Genomic DNA, 17522 nt, shown 5'->3' with positions numbered 1-17522 from the left:
CCACAATTCCAAATCCCAGGATTCCATAGGACAGATCCATGACGATCAAAACTGAATAATAGCTTTATAACTGTGTTATAAAAGAGTACAGAAGCACTTGCTTGCAAATAAGTGTGTGTCAAACGGCACAAACAGTTATTGTTATGTGCCTTCAGTAGTTTTCAACTTATGGTGACCCTCAAAAAAACTATTATGGGGTTTTCTTGGAATATTTGTTTGCATTTGCATTCCTCTGGAATTGAGGGAATAACCTGCCCAAGGTATTGGGATTCGAACCCTTGTTTCCAGTGCTCAAACTACTACTTTATTAGCATACTGATCACAATTCTGCTTGACCAAAAATACTGAAAACAACTTAGATTATCTCAAATTTAGCTTCAGTCAATAGTTTTTTAAATTCATTTTTATTGCTTTCCAAGTGTTATATACAGCAAAAGCAAGGAAAGCAAAACCGTGTGTGTGTGGGGGGGAGTAAGGTGAGGGGGAAAAGTAGGTGAAAGGACAAAAAGAATGGGTAAGATCAAAGGGAGAAAGAGAGGGAAGAAAGGGAAAAAAAACAAGAAAAAAACCAAAAAAAAACCCCAACAATATATAAAACTAAAGGTGTTGACTTCCCATAGTTTATTAATTCTTTTTCTGTAATTTCATACCATGTCTTTTCACCAGAAACAGATAGAGAAATTCTCTTTATTCGAAAAATAGTCTTAACTAATATGATAGATTAGAGACATTTTGACTAGTAGCTGTTGAATTCGAATGTAACTCTGAAAAAGTGAAATAGAAACAAATTACAGGAAACAAACATAATCTGAAATGGAAAAGACAACTGAATGAAGGAAAACTACTATAGAGTCAAAGATAACAAAAAACAAAAACAAAAAACACATCCACATTCAAGCAACATAAAACTGCTAATATTGTGGCACCAGGGTCTACAGCCGGATTTGCATTTTCACTAGATTTTAACTTTTGGTACAGGTAAACTACTATTTGAAAAAATGCACCATAAAGTCTTCTGGCTATTACAAAAATCAAAGCTTTGGAAATGAAAGCTATGGGGAAAGACAATAAGAAGACCCCTTTCCACCTCTGGCTGTCATACTCCACCTGTGTCTCACTCACAGCCCTCCAACAGCTGTCCTGGTTTTCCATTGGAGATATCTGTTTAACCTCACTTTTGACAGTTGATGGCCAAGAATTTCCACACAAGTTTCTATGACAGGTGTACCTACTATCTTACAAAACAAAACACCTGGAAGATGTTTATTTTCATAAGAGCCTTGTGCTTCGAATGCTGTTAAAGATGATTTTATGTGACCCAATGATATGTTCACAATTTATAGCATGAGACATCTACAAGTCTCAGCTTAAATTCTTAATCATAGAGACAACGGAGCCAAAGGGAATAAAATGATAATCTAAACGAGGGGGAGAAGGGGGAATTCTCTCAACATTGCTTCTCTGAGCAGGATATTAAAGAAAGAAAACTGCACACAATGTTATCAATTCTTGGCCATTACGCAGTGCACAGTTACAATAACTTAAGCTCCACTGAATCAGAAGGGCTTAAGAGTGCCTGACTCTGTGTTGGATTGTGGCCACTGCGTACTGTTTTCTCGCTTCGCCTTGTTAATATAAGTATTGTAATGGTTTTGCAATATAGCCAGAAATATGAACAGATACATTTCCTCCATTTTTATGAACTTTCATTTTGCCCTGGAGTCCTTTTTTTCCATGGGCTGCAGCCAGAGTGTGAAACTCAGACCAACTCTGCAGAGCAACTATAGTTTTCAAAGTCACGCAAGTAAACTCTGGAGATTTTAAGTTCTTCCTTGGGTTACAAAAAGTATAATATATGATAGCTGTAAATGCTAAAAGGCATTTTATCACACTAGCAACTGAAAAAAGAATCAACAGTTGCTTACTTGTGTTACTTTGGATGGGACATTAGAGAAGCCAAAGGGTGTTTGCTTATTTTTACACAGTATATGACTCTTAAAGTGACAAAATACAGAAAAACAATCTCACCTTTTTGTTAAAATACATTCTTTAGAAATAAAGGCTCTTCCACACATGACTAAATCCCAGGAGGAATTGGGATATTATATAATATTAGTTCCCACCCCCAACTCAAACCCTAGGATTTCCCTGGGAAGAGCTATATGCCCTCCTGGGTCCCAGAAGGGCAGGGAGCCAGCCACCAGCCCCCCATTTCCCCCCAAATCTTACCCAAGGTCCCTCCATGGAAATCTCCAGGTGTGTCATTTTGACACACCAGGAGCTTTCCACAGAAGGGCCTGAACATGCAACCAGGCTCCTCAGGAAAGTTTTGAGGAAAAATGGGGGGCTGGGAGAGGAGGACGGAGGTATCATTCCATTATTCAAACTCAAAGAGCTGAAGAATTGGGATCACTGTGGGAATTGATCCCAAAATCGCTGAATACAGCCCCAGGAGTCAGTCACTATAGGCCCAGCACCTCAACCGATCCGGACCTTTCCGTAAGGTCCAGATCTGTTGAGGTATCAAATTAATCCAGAGTAAACTGGGAAATCCCAATTTATTCCAGATTAATCTCAGTTTACCTGAAGTGTTGCTTGGATGCCTCCGGTAAATCCATGACTCATCATGGGTTTCAGGGGCTGTGTAGAAGGGGTCTAAGTCTCTGAACATCAGTGGAGTTTGCTCTTCTTAATCAATATGTTTACTCTTAAGTCACAATTATAATCAGGCAAATTCCCACTGAACTAAATCAGCACAGTTCATTAAAATTCAAAAGCAGATCCCAATGTGGCTTTGATTTTTGTCTGCTTTCCACTAGTGCAGATCCAAACATAGATTTTATGTATGATAGTGTAGTAGATTCAATAAAAAACATGCAAACATTTGTTTACTGTTCCATACTACATTTCAAAAATTGCTTTTGGATTAACTGCTAGTGTTGCTTGTGTTTGAGTAAGAGGAGGCATAACCCACCCATTATTTTGTATATGTACATCTCTCCTCCACCCGAAATGCATTCAGATGCTGAGCCATTCTAGAGTAATGGAAACCAAGCTACTAGATAGTAGGGGATATAATATCACAAGAAAATAGTGATAATGAAACTGTCATTAAGCTTCCTTACAATATAGGTTGAAGCGTACATCCAGTATTAATAAACATTGTTTCTTGGGGGGGGGGGGGGATGAACACAACTTTAAAATAGAAAAGTTCTATAATGCGGGCTTGGTAAAAAAGGAGAAAAAAGGAGAAGTCTAAGGGAAACCTCAGACTGAAAATGAAAAAGCTTGCATGCAGGTTGGAAAAAAAAACAACCCCTTTATTTGCTGAGTAGGGGGCTGCTCTGAAGCTGAAACCCAATTTATTACTCTGTCAACTGACTTATTAGAGTTGACACAAATCGAGGTGAAATATGTCTGACATGCTACAGCCCTCCCCCCCTCCCTGAGACACACACACACTCCAGTACAAAGTCAAACTTTAGTTGGTGGAGCAAGGGAGAAAGGGATGGGAATTCTCTTCCTTGCCTTTTCTAAGAAAGACAAACATGATCCTAATCCATTCTTAAATGACCTTTTCGGTCAGTTGTTGCTCCTTTCTGAAGTCACTCTAATGGTACCTCAACTTACTAGCATTTTGATGTGCTCCAATCTCTCATACATACAGAAGACAAGACACTGTAACAACTAGTTAATCCATCACTTTATTAATACCTTGCTTTTCTCCCAAGAGTAGGACTCAAGGCACTTAACTGTAACAAGGCAAACCAACATAAAGTGTTTGTTGAAATGCATATTAAGTTTTAGTATATGGAGTTTTATTTTTCTGTTTATTTTTTTAATAATTCTAAAGCAGTGACAAGTTATTTTTATCAGCCACACAAAGGTATTCCCACTGCACCAGTTCCTACAGAATTACCTAAATCTTGTCCAGGATAATGAATTTATCCATTCGAAGGGATTCTACATAAAAGAAAGAAGACTGTATGTCATCTTACATTGGGAATTTATTTTTGGAGGGTTTATCTCTTCTGATACAAGATAAAACCATCCACTTTGGCTCCTATTTATATACTAATGCGTACATTTATCTCCAGACCTGACAGCACAAAAACACTGCATTCTTCCCAAAGAGGAACAGCAGAATCAGTTTCCAGGGAGCTGAGTGTTTTAGGTCTTCAGAAGAAGAAGCAAACTTTTATTGGCTTTCTTTAATATTTTTGTCCTTATGGACATGGGGAGAAGGACATCTTTTTTGTCTCCACATACCTTCCCTCTGTGCTATCTCAAAACAAAACATAGATGACGTGACTCATACAATCATAGGACTGGAATGGGCCATAAATGCAGGAGCTCCAACTAAAACATCACCAACAGAGAAAGTAGAGAAAGAGTCCCCAGGACCTCACTGAAAGCTCTTACAACCAAGTTCATTTCAATGTTCAATTGAAGTCTATCCTCCTCTAACTTAAGCCATTACATCTGAGCCTATCTCCTGGAGTAGCAGAGAGCAAACCTTCACCCTCCTCTTTATGACAGTGATTTGGGGTATTTAAAGAGAAAAAACATATTGCTCCTCTGTCTTCTTTATGGCAGGAGATTTAACTGGAAGGCCCTTGTGGTCTCTTCCAACTCTCTGGGTCTATGATTCTTCACCAGACTAAACATATCCAACTTCAACTTTTCCTTGTAATTAAAATCTGCAAACCTCGGGAGCTCTCTCCCATGCGTCCTCTCCTGCCGAAAGCAGGAAGCGTCTTCAACTTTTCCTTGTAATGTGTTTTGTTCTCGTACCATCCTAACACTTTGTTTTCTTAAACCTGAATGCTCTTTTATTTATGAAGAAGCCTCTGAGATCTGAAAGCTGGTGTTGTTAGTTTAGCACCTCTTGGTTGGCCTAATAAAGACTTCACCAGAATTTTGGGTAGATGCCTTTATTCATGTAGTGAATTTCATGCTATACCTTACTGTACTTCGATTCTAAAATGGACCCCCCCCCCTAATAAAAATTGGGTATGTCTTAGAATTGCAGGTGCTTCTTATGTATCTATCTTTTGTTGTTGGTGGTGGTACTGAAATCAGTGTGCATCTTATAATCAATGTTATTTTAGAACTGAAGAAATACAGTATTATTTATGTGGAGCTGTCAGCACCCACAGCACTTTTCTTGCTACAGGGGTGGTTGAAAAATTGATCACAGTTATGTCTTGTTCTTTGCAGCAGCACCAAACCATGGTTTCAAGTTACAATAACAAGCTCAGCACTCAAGGCTTGCTCTTCTTAATCAATATGTTATTACATGCAAATTGCAGCCTGTGGCATGAAGATGATTTACAATTAAATTAAGGTTTTGCTTTCTGTCCAAAACAGTAATTATTTCAGAAGCAGTAAACCACACTTCTGTAAACTTGCTGCAAACTAGACAGAAATGAATCAGCATATGCATGAGAAATGAAAGGTAGTGTGCAAACTTAAAATTAATGATAGGTCCTCATTATATAATATATGATGAGTCCTACTGGACTTCATAGAAAGAGGTTTATCTGAAGTTTTGCAAAAATGCATCGCCCAACTTACTGGGCAAGGCCATTGTGGCAGTGGGTGCTCTCCTTCCAGCCATGGCATCTGTGGATGGCTTCTTCTCCCCAGAAGCCCTCTGTGTTGTGGGAAAGTTTCCCACCAGCTGGCCTATCAGTGGCGGGCCCTCCCTGCCTCCTGATGGGCTGGGGCCCATCGCTCATTGGCCACTGCAGCCTTCATAAGGCTGCCACAGGCCAGGGCAGGCACCGTGCCTGCTCTTCTTCGTTCCATCCCACTCACCCTGCATATGTTATGTTCTGTGGTTCTATTTGCTGTTCTTTGTCACAACTTCCTGGTTGGCATGTGGCATGGGCCCTGCACCTGGCTTGCTCCCCCACCCCCTTATTGAAGGAGGGGGGAGTGTCCGGTGGTTGGCAGGTGTGTGGTGGTAGCTTCAGTCCGGTATTGACCTGTCAGCACCCTGGTGTGTTTAACAGTATCGGTCAGCATTGGGCTGTCCAATCCTTGATCCAGGACCCATGCATGTCAGCCAACCCTTGTTAATGTAATCAATAAACAAGTTGTGGCCATTTTATATCCCGACCCTGTATTTGTGTCATCATTGGTTCTGCCGGTTGGAGGTATGTCGCCCATGCACATGCAACAGCTAAGTCATATTAATTTTTAGATACTATGAAGAAGCAAACAACCTTGATATTTAATAAGTCTCCACCATAGTTTTAGGTTATTCAAATAAGGAATGACACATGATGATTTACACAATGTTGGTTCACAAACTAATATATAGTCCCACAGATTGCTTTTCTTTTCACATTATAAAGCTAAAAACTTGGATAATCATTCTGCTATTCATATTTAGTTAAAGCAATTTTGCATGTCTACTGTTTTAAACTGTGTATTGGAGCTTCGGTTTCCTGAATTTCCAAGGACTAAACTAAATTACTAATACCCCTAAAATTTATACTCCTATGCTCCATCTAGTGGAGTTTAGAATTTGCTTAATATATTATTTATTTAGCTCTTACATGTTTGCAAATCTGTTCACTAGTAGGGATCATTATACCATATATTTTAATCCACTGTAACTTCAGAACAAATCCATCTGCTATAAATGGAAGTTCGTCTTTAAGCCTTTTTTGCATTTTTTTTAAATAATCTGTAATCAAACATTATATGGATTGATGTCAGGTATTGTAATTAATAAAAAAAATATAATATTATTGTGTCTGTTTTACATTTTCAAAAAAAGAAACTGAAGTATTTTATATGGTCATGAGCTAACTAAAATGCTTGTCCTCTCCTTCTGTGTCATATTAATAATGGCAGTGCAACTCTGTGCATATTTGCTTTGAAGTAAATGCCATCATTTTCATTGAGGCATAGTCAACATAACACCTCAGTGCCATACATGTTTCACATTGCAACTCCTCTCGCATCTCACCAGTGGCTATGATGACTGGAACTAATGGGAATTTTTGTCCAAAACATATGGAAGTCATCACTGTGAGGAAGACTACATAGACACACACGCCTACACAGTTTTCTTTCAAGAACCTCATACTTCCTAATTAAAACACTTGAACAATTATCTTTCTTGCTTAAAATTTGAAGTTGCAGTTTTCCTCTGAAGATTTAAAAAGCCACCCTAATCGTGGTCTCAAAATCTGATTTAACCGTAGAACTGATGAATTGCAACAACTCACCATTTTAATGCTAATCACCAGCTTTCCAAGGAAGTGGCAAAGTTCTGGTGCTAGCTGAGAAAACGAAAATTAGTCCCTAGGAGAGGATACCATCAATAGTGCGTTAATCTAACCTTCAGCTGCTAATGATTTACACTGTGATTTCCCCCGATACAGTGAGCTCTGCTGAAATATTATTTTAACAGTTTCTGTTGGGTTTCCTCAGTATGCCTTTGCTGAAAGGGGGATGACTGAGGCTTTAATGGAAATAACTTAAATGTTTGTTTTTTTGGAGGACAAAAATGGTTTACACTTTTAACCCCATTTAGTATTATTCTTGTGCTTGCAACTGCCCTATATACTCATGTATCCGTCTAGACCTTTTAGTAAAAAAATTCAACCAAAAAAGCTGGGTCAACTTAGTTGTGGCCAGAGGTGACTGAATCCCTGGGGCAGCAATGTTGCTTTCCTCTCCCTGTGGAATAGTCACTGATTTATCCATGGATCATATGAAAATCCATAATATTGTCCTCAAAACCTGTTCTTGAATATATATATTTAAAAACATAGAATACTGATAGGTTAATTGTTTAAAAACTTGTAGAACACTAATAGATGTGTCAAACACACACCTTAAATTGAGATGCAAGGTGAAGGTAAAGATAAAGGTTTTCCCCTGACATTAAGTCTAGTTGTGTCTGACTCTGGGTGTTGGTGCTCATCTCCATTTCTAAGCCAATGAGCCGGTGTTTTCCATAGACACCTCCCAGGTCATGTGGCCAGCATGACTGCATGTAGCGCTGTTACCTACCCGCCAGAGCAGTACCTATTGATCTACTCACATTTCCATGTTTTAGAACTGCTAGGTTGGCAGAAGTTGGGACTAAGAGGGGAGTTCAGCCCGCTCCCCGGATTCGAACCGTCGACCTTTTGGTCAGCAAGTTTAGCAGCTCAGTGCTTTAACCTACTGCGCCACCAGGAGTTCCCGATTGAGATGCAAACCAGGATTAAATTATATTCAGAAGTCAAGCACAAACCATGGTTTGTTGGTTCATGTGTTAATTTAAGGGAAGAAAGAAGTAATTCATTTGAATATGAATGTACAAGGAGAAGGAAACATGACAAATGAACCAGGAGTCCTTCTTATACTGAGATGGCATTTGAACCAACCAACTGTATCTCTTACACTGTTATCTTTCAGAATCTCAAATGACTTTTTCTGATTGTTTGTTTTCCTGATTCATTATAGATTAAGACGCTATGCCCACTTATGGGAAACACCAAATAAACAGGAATACTTACATATGAATAAAAGTATTTTGTGTAGATACAGTAATAAAACAGTAAGACTTTCAAAATAAACATGTCAAAATATCAATGAAGTTCATGAAAACTACCCCAAAATTAGGGGGCCAAACAAAATTGCCACATGTTATACTTCCCTGGGGCTGATTAGGATGGAATACTGAAAGCATTTCTCAATCACTCACTCGCCCAGTCATTCAATATCCTGCCTTTTTTCTAGGTTGGGGCCCAGAATGGCTTCTAGTGGAATTAAAATGATAATTTTCCCTCTTAAGATTTAAAAAATATTTCTCTTTTTCACAGTAGGAAGGAATCTCACTATTGGATGCTACATCAAAGTCAACGATCATCTGGTTCATCCCCTTACTATTACTCTTTTCCACTTCCGAGCCCAATGATCTACACCAGGGGTCCCCAAACTACGGCCCGCGGGCCAGATGCGGCCCGCCAGAGCCATTTATCCGGCCCGCGCATGCACATTTCTCTCCTCCCCGGCCCACACGCACCTTTCCCGCCGCCGCCAAGGAAGGTGCACATGGGGCGAGTAAAAGGCCAGCGCCTTACCTCCCTCGCCCCGTGGGCAGCTTTCCTGCCGCTGCTGCCGAGGAAGACAGCGGGAAAGGTGTGTGCTGGTCGAGAGAGAGAAAGGCACACGCCTTTTCCTAGCCCCGTGGGCAGCTTGCTGCTGCCAAGGAAGATGCACACAGGGCAAGAAAAAGGCCTGCGCCTTTCCTCCCTCGCCCCATGGGCAGTTTTCCCGCTGCCGCTGCCGAGGAAGACGCACATAGGGTGAGGAAAAGGCCTGCACCTTTCCTCCCTCGCCCCACGGGCAGCTTTCCCGCCGCCGCCGCCACCGAGGAGGGCAGCGGGAAAGGTGCGTGCTGGGCGAGAGAGGAGAGAAAGGCGCACGCCTTTTCCTCGCCCCGTGGGCAGCTTTCCTGTTGCTGCCACCAAGGAAGATGCACAGGGGTGAGTAAAAGGCTTGGACCTTTCCTCCCTCGCCCCGTGGGCAGCTTTCCCACCGCTGCCACTAAGGAAGGCAGCGGGAAAGGTGCATGCTGGGAGAGAGAGGAGAGAAAGGTGCAAGCCTTTTCCTCGCCCCGCGGGCAGCTTTCCCGCTGCTGCCGCCGAGGAGGGTGAGTAAAAGGCCTTCACCTTTCCTCCTTTGCCCTGTGGCCAGCTTTCCCGCCCCTGCCACTGAGGAATGCAGCGGGTAAGGTGCGTGCCGGGTGAGCGAGGAGAGAAAGGCGCACGCCTTTTCCTCACCTCGCATGCACCCCCCCCCCGCCGCTGCCGAGGAGACAAGCAGGGAGACAAGGCAAGACAAGCAGGGAGTCCGCATGTGCCTCTCTCCCTCGTCAGACATTCCAATGTGAATAACTGAAAGAATACTCTGCAGCCCTGTTGTGGATTCATTTTTGTTGAAGGCTAGGAATCTCTTCCAACGGTGATTATTGTTGTTGTTGTTGTTGGTCAGGGGTTCTTTATGTTTTGGTGCACAAAAGCAGAAGGGGGGTTGGACTAGATGGCTGAAGGAGTCTCTTCCAACCATGTTTATTACATTATTATTATTATTATTATTATTATTATTATTATTATTATTATAGGATGGCTATCTGTCAGGGGTGCTTTGATTATGGTGTGGACAAAAACAGAAGGGGGTTGGAGTAGATGGCCCAAGGGGTCTCTTCCAACCCTCCTTATTATTTTTATTATGATGATGATGATTATTATTATTATTATTAACATTGAGGCTGTATTTGTTCGTTTTTGTTTGTTTTTTACTTGAAAATAAGATATATGCAGTGTGCATAGGAATTTGTTCATAGTTTTTTAAAAAAACCCTATAATCCGGCCCTCCAATGGTCTGAGGGACCGTGAACTGGCCCCCCGTTTAAAAAGTTTGGGGACCCCTGATCTACACAGTAAACCAATTTAAACTTGCTGCCTGTTAACAATAGTTTCATTTTTGTGAAAGATACAACTCTAATATGGATACAAGAAAGTCATCTTCTGCTTTCTTCAATCATACTCTCCTGTTACAACAACTCTCGTCGGTGCAAGTTTGTTTCCAAGCACAATTCAAATCACTGATCATAACCTATAAGGCTCTTATACAGCATAAGTCCAGGGAATCTGACAGACTGTATCTGCTAATGTAAGTTTCTTCAGACTCTGAGATTTGTGTGACTAGCCCTTCTATCAGTCCCCAAAGCATTTTAGAGTGTATATTTTTAACACAAAGTTATTAGTTTAACTCAGTATTAAGGTGGTAATCTTTTTAATATGTAAGCCATCTTGCATTCCAGTTCTGGGGGGAAGGTGGGATATAAATAAAATTAATAATTATAAAAAAAATCTATTTAAAAATAGTATTGAGGAGGAAAAGAAATTTATAGGAAAGCTAAAGGATATGATTCAGCTGTCCAAAATCAACTCTGAGCCTATTTGAATTCAAGTAGTGTTGCAGATGTCCACACAGCACAGCAATAATCCAACTGGTCTGTCTTTTGGCCAGATACATTTCCAGTTTATAATGAAGTGAACGGAAAACCTACAACGCTCCCAGCATACAAAGATTTGACCATAAGACAAAGCAATAAGACAATCCATAACTACATAACCAGCTGTAACGTATTTCAGTGTTGTTGCACACTTAAGGTCACTTGTAGGTCATCTAAACATTATAAATGCTTTACTTCTGCAGGTCAAATGCTCCACTCGGCTCATCACTCCAGCCATGAACCACCAGTTGCAGCAGGCAATCTTACACAAATGGCACAATGAAGACAGCCACTCAAAATATTTATTTCATGCACATAGAAGTGGCAGAAACAATAAAAAATTGCAAACAAATACAAGCATTTGAATTATCATACTCAAAATAAAAATATCGCTCTGCACCAACCTGATATTAAGGAAGACATTTCATAATACTACGCCTTTTCCCTCCTGCTTTGAGAAAGGAAATGTTTTTCATTGCTAAAATATAGAACTGCACTATGAATCTTGCTACCAACTTTTACTTCAATAGGCTAGACAAATTTAAATAGGCCAGACAGTACTTTCTTAATGAAAAGTTGTAGAGGGGATAAGCTTGGCTTTGAATATAAATACTTGAGCCTACAATATTTTCCATTCTGTTTCATACTTTTCCTTGCAAATCTCTGAAGAAGTGCAACAGAACTTTATTCCTGAAACACAGAACTGTGCTTTGAATAAATATAACATAAATCATTTATCCTTGTTTCAATAGTCAACACAATTGTTGCCTTGTGTAATGCATGCTAACTTGAAGAGATATTTCCCATTTCCCCTTTCTCCTACAGCAACTCCTGCATGTCTCATCCCATTATTTTTATTATTATAATATTCATATCTTGCTTTATCTCTCTAAAATGAGACCCAAAGCAGACAACACGAAAAGCAATACAATATAAAAAGCAATATAATGAAAAACATACAAACACTAAAATAGGATTAAACATTGAAGCTATTTGTTGAAAAGCCACCTTTCATCCCTCACATGGGAGGAGGGGTCCACAGGAAACAAGGTCAATGGGAAACTTTGTTTCCGTGAACATTCATTATACTTCAAGCCTACATCCAAAACAACAGAGTTATAAAATGAATGGCAAATAGTTGTGCCATAAGAAAAAACTCACTTTCCTTGGCCAATTAATTTTTGTGCGAAGAAACATTTCCTTCTGCTTCTTTTGAACCAGATGGACAAACCTGAATTCCAGCTTTTGGAAAGAAGCAAATGAAACCCTCTACACAGTTTGAAATACAGAGATGGAAAAATAAGTCCTATTGAAGCATATATATATGATTAGCTATGTGTCTTAAGTAGCTCCTCACATTTTCCCCATAGTTAAAGATTTTTAAAAACCTTTGGCATTGAAGAACTTTCCCCCAGCCTAAACTGGAATCAACTAAACCATGAAACCAACCCAGACTTACTCTGGAAGTCGAGACAGAACACCTGCAGAGAGAGATGCGATGCCATCATTGACCCGAGCTGATGAATGTCCCTTCTGAGCCCACTTAATAACAAACTCCAGAAAAATCAGGGTAAGGAACAAAGGAGTTGCCTAAAACGACACAGAAAGGCAGGAACAAGGTAGACAGTTAGAAACATTATAAACATTCTGCTTTAATTTTCTAACCGTGCTTTAGGCTTGAATACACATATGCTCACATTACATCCTGTAATCTATCACCTGCATATATTAATTAGCACATCACTTTCACATCAACTTGGCACAGCTTTACAAAGTATGCTGGCAGTACATATTAATATGGGACCAAGTCCCATTCAGTCCAATTTTAACCTATGCCCAAATCAACCGTTCTGAAAATAGAAGGCAGGGGGATTCTGGAAAGTACAGTCCAAAAATATATTTCCATGCTCTTGAAAATACATAGCATGCAGCTATGCCTTCAGTTTAGATTAAGTTACAGCATGTATGGAAACAACATGTAGGCACATGACATTATCCATATCTCAGGCATTGCTTGGGGAGGAAAACCTGGTGCATTTTATTCACAAATGGAATTGAAATCTAAGTCTCTTCTCCCATGGAGAAGAATGAATAGAAAAATAATTTTCATAGGGTGCAATATTTTTCCCTGTGTCTAAGTGCAGGAATGAGAGAAGTAGTTCAAACATCAATCAATTTCCTTTCATGTTGCTTAATACAGTATTGTTTTGCTGTTTTATGTTGCACACTAAGGGCCCTTCCACACAGCCATATAACTCAGAATATCAAGGCAGATAATCCATATCTGCTTTGAACTCGACTATCTGAGTCTACACTGCCATATAATCCAGTTCAATGTGGGTTTTATACAGTTGTGTGGAAGGGGCATAAACTCACTTTGGAATGAACTAGAAGTTTAGTAATCCTTAAAATGAATTAAAAATGAATGTTACCAACACCCAAAGAGCTGCAGAATTTATTTGTAAATCAAATGCACATTCAAGCCAAAACAAAAACATTGCTTTCGACTACCGGTCTATAAAATGGATTGATGGATTTGTGTGTGTGTGTGGCTTGAAAATGTCAAGAGAAAAGGCCATTTTGTAAGAATGTTCAGATGATGTTGGGTCCTTCTACACTGCCATATAAAATCCAGATTATTTCCTTTGATAATCAGATAATCCAGTTCAAAGTTGATAATGTGGATTATATGCTTTGATAATCTAGTTCAGCCATGGGCAAACTTCGGACTTTGAGGTATTTTGGACTTCAACTCCCACAATTCCTAATAGCCTACAGGCTGTTAGGAATTGTAAGAGCTGAAGTCCAAAACTCCTGGAGGGCCAAAGTTTGCTCATGCCTGATCTAGATTATATGGCAGTGTAGAAGGGACATGTGTTCCCCACTGTGCATTAAAATCCAGTTTAGCCAAAAAGGGCCCATAGTGGATGTGGAGTCTTCACTACGCTCATATATAAAATCCAGATTATCTGCTTTAAACTGGATTATATGGCAGTGTAGACTCATATAATCCACTTCAAAACTGATAGTGTGGATTATCTGATTTGATAATCTGGATTATATGGCAGTATAGAAGGGGCCTCAGATCCAAGTCTTCCTAATGATTTTTTTTTTCATTTGATATGAATAGAAAGAGGTATGTGTAAAGGAGACCATGAATGATCAAGGTCACAGTATTTCACACAATGGGCAATGTGCTTCATGCTGCATCACACTATTGATTCACAACTGTCTAGTTTGACTGTCAGCATCTCTTGACCTTGCCCCCATAAACACTGACCATATAATGCAGTTCGAAACTAGCTTCATACTGCAGCGGCAAGACAAAGAAAAATTCCATAAAAGCATATGAAAGAAAGCCCTTAATGCACATCAGTGCTCTGTAGTTCTCTCCATCCAGGCCTCAAATTGGTTACAGGATTTCCTATTTAACCATCTGCAGAGCAAAATAACTTTGTTCAATATTGATTTGAAATTACACTAAATGATCAGTGTAGATGGGGCCAAACTCTTCCAATTCTGAAGCTGTTAGGAATTGAGCTTTACAGTGGCCATCAGTGGCCAATCCCTATGAGATATATGCATCTTTTGTTCATCAGTGGCCAATCCCTATGAGATATATGCATCTTTTCCCTTGACATAACATGGGTGTGTGACTACCCATATATTTGGCTGGAGTTACACTTTAAAAATGTACCTGTTCCAACTTACAAACAAATTCAGTTTAAAAACAAACCTACAGAACCGATCTAGATGTCCAATCATCCACAAACCCAATCAATAATTGGACCACACCATTTACAGAAAACATACACACAAATAGATACCTACATAAAAACTCCAACCATCACCCAAGTAAAAAAAAAAAAAAAAGCACAATCAAAGCCCTGGTAGACAGTGCAAAAATAATCTGCAAACTCCACCTCCTCCAAGGTGAACTGAACCACCTAAACTGAGCTATACAGGCCAATAGCTACTCCGCCACAGACATCAGAAGACCTGCAAGGCCAAGAACAAGTCACGAGAATAAAGACAAAGATCCACCAAGAGGAATAGTGTTCTTACAATACATCAAAGGAACAAATGACTGCATAGGGAAGCTGATGAAGAAACACAACCCACAAACTATCTACAGACCCACCAAGAGAATCCAAGGAATGCTATGTTCAGCGAAGGACAAGAGGGGAGTCTACCATATACCACGCAGCTTGGACAAGTCTACATAGGGACCATCAAACGCAACATTGCCCAAACACGAATCAAGGAACATGAAAAAGGCACTGCAGACTAATTCCCCCAGGCAGGAAGCAGTCAGGCTTTGAAGCAGAAAAGCCATTCAATGCCAATCAAAGTGGCTAATTGCAACATTCACACTTGCCTCAAGCATACAAGAGTTCTTTCTCCCACTGTCGACATCCCACAGATATACAAACCCCACTTGCCTAGTTTCTAAAGATCTCACAACCTCTGAGAATGCCTGCCATAGATGTGGGCGAAACGTCAGGAGAGAATGCCTCTGGAATATGGCCATACAGCCCAGCAAACTCACAGCAACCCTGTGATTCCACCCATGAAAACCTTCGACAACACATTGAACCTATCTTGTTCGTAATTTTGGTAATATCTGGTTTGGTTCCAGGACTCCTTGGGGATACCAAAATCTGCAGATGCTCAAGTCCCATTATACACAATGGCATGGTGTCCCTTATATAAAATGCCAAAAGCATGGGTTTTTTTGTGTTTGCTTGTTTTTTGGATATTTTCAAAATGATTGAATCCATAACTGTATTTGCATATATAGTGTGAGATTTCTTGGAGATGAGACGAAAGCCTAACCATTGGCCTGATTTGTTTGATATATACAGTATATTATACACTGAGCCGGGGGAAAATGTTATACAAAATATTTGCAATAGGAACAAAATATACATTGAACCAACAGAAAGCAAAGACGTTGCTCTCTTAGCCACGCAGATGGACAATTTTGGGAATTTTCTGATTTTGGGATATAAATATGCCCTTTAAAGGGTTGGAATTGCAGGCATGGGCAAACTTGGGCCTTCCAGGTGTTTTGGACTTCAACTCCCACAATTCCTAACAGCCTATCGGCTGTTAGGAATTGTGGGAGTTGAAGTCCAAAACACCTGGAAGGCCCAAGTTTGCCCACGCCTGGAACAAATAATATACTTTAACTCAGAACTTCTTAGGCCTTCCAGGTGTTTTGGACTTCAACTCCCACAATTCCTAACAGCCGAATTGTGGGAGTTGAAGTCCAAAACACCTGGAAGGCCCAAGTTTGCCCACGCCTGGAACAAATAATATACTTTAACTCAGAACTTCTTAGGCCTTCCAGGTGTTTTGGACTTCAACTCCCACAATTCCTAACAGCCGAATTGTGGGAGTTGAAGTCCAAAACACCTCGAAGGCCCAAATTTGCCCACGCCTGGAACAAATAATATACTTTAACTTCTTAAACTTTCTGCACTGGCAACCCCTTTCCATCCAACAATGTTTTCATGGCCCCAGGTCTATAGGTATACAAATAAAATAGATATAAAAATGAAACATTTACTGCAGCCTAGGCCAGGCAAAGCCGGAGAAAGGTCGGCCCTGCTTTTTTGAAAGCTGTGTCATTGAAAACCCGCACTAGTTGGCCTCCCAGGTGAAGGAAGCCAAAATATCCTCTCAGGAGAAGACCCCGCGGAGGGATCCACTTGAGCCCCCTCACCTGGTCCACGTAATCAGGAACTTCCTCGACGCTGCGGAAGGAGCTCTCGTTGGGCGTGAGCACATAAAAGGCAGCTCGGCACTGCTGCGAAAAGGCGAGAGACCGCGGAGGGTTACTTTCTTTCATCCTTATTGCTCAGTGAGTGAGAGAAATAGCAGAAGAGTCCCCCTTCGGACTCCGCTAATTCAATTGGGGGCGAGAAAAGTAGTCCCGGCTCCCGACCCGAGCCAATAAAAAGAGACACAAGGCGTCTTCTCAAGGCCGCTGAGGCTTTGGAAAGGCCGAGGTTCCCAAAGGTTTGGCCTGTTTAATATCGAGGGAAGCACAAAGGTCGCTTTTTACGACACTGAGGGAGGGCCCTGGCTCTTCCCGACTTCGGGTCAATTGCGGATAGTATTGCCTATGGCGTTATGCAGGTGTTGCATTTCTCACGAACGGGAAAAACCACCTCTCTGCCCTCACATCTACACTGCAGTGTATTGCAGTTCGACAACACTTCAACCGGCATGGCGCCATCTGGTGGAATCTTAGCTCCCTTCCACTCAGCTGTGCACAATCCCACATCTGCTTTGAACTGGGCTATATGACAGTGTGGACTCAGATAATCGAGAGCCTTTCCACACAGCCATATAACCCAGGATATCAAGGCAGAAAATCCCACAAGATCTGCTTTGAACTGGGTTATCTGAGTCCACACTGTCATATGTTCCAGTTCAGAACAGACAATGTAGGATTTTTTCCAGCTGCTTGGAAGGGGACCCG

The 17522-nt window shown here is 40.7% G+C and overlaps 1 protein-coding gene across 1 annotated transcript in view; it reads right to left on the bottom strand.

Moving 5' to 3' along the window:
* agmo (alkylglycerol monooxygenase) overlaps nucleotides 1–17224 on the bottom strand; it is a 138612-nt gene extending 121388 nt beyond the window's left edge. Inside the window, exons 1-2 of the mRNA XM_062984295.1 lie at nucleotides 16761–17224; nucleotides 12492–12622 (exon numbers count right to left, since the gene is read on the bottom strand). Of these exons, the coding sequence (XP_062840365.1) occupies nucleotides 12492–12622; nucleotides 16761–16886 (257 nt within the window). The 5' untranslated portion in view covers nucleotides 16887–17224. The remainder of the gene's footprint in view (nucleotides 1–12491; nucleotides 12623–16760) is intronic.
* Nucleotides 17225–17522: the final 298 nt, after the last annotated feature.

The sequence above is a fragment of the Anolis carolinensis genome, chromosome 6 (genome assembly GCF_035594765.1).
Source record: "Anolis carolinensis isolate JA03-04 chromosome 6, rAnoCar3.1.pri, whole genome shotgun sequence".
NCBI lineage: Eukaryota > Metazoa > Chordata > Lepidosauria > Squamata > Dactyloidae > Anolis > Anolis carolinensis.
The sequence above is the reverse complement of the archived record's forward strand: the minus strand, read 5'-3'. Positions and strand labels throughout refer to the sequence as shown.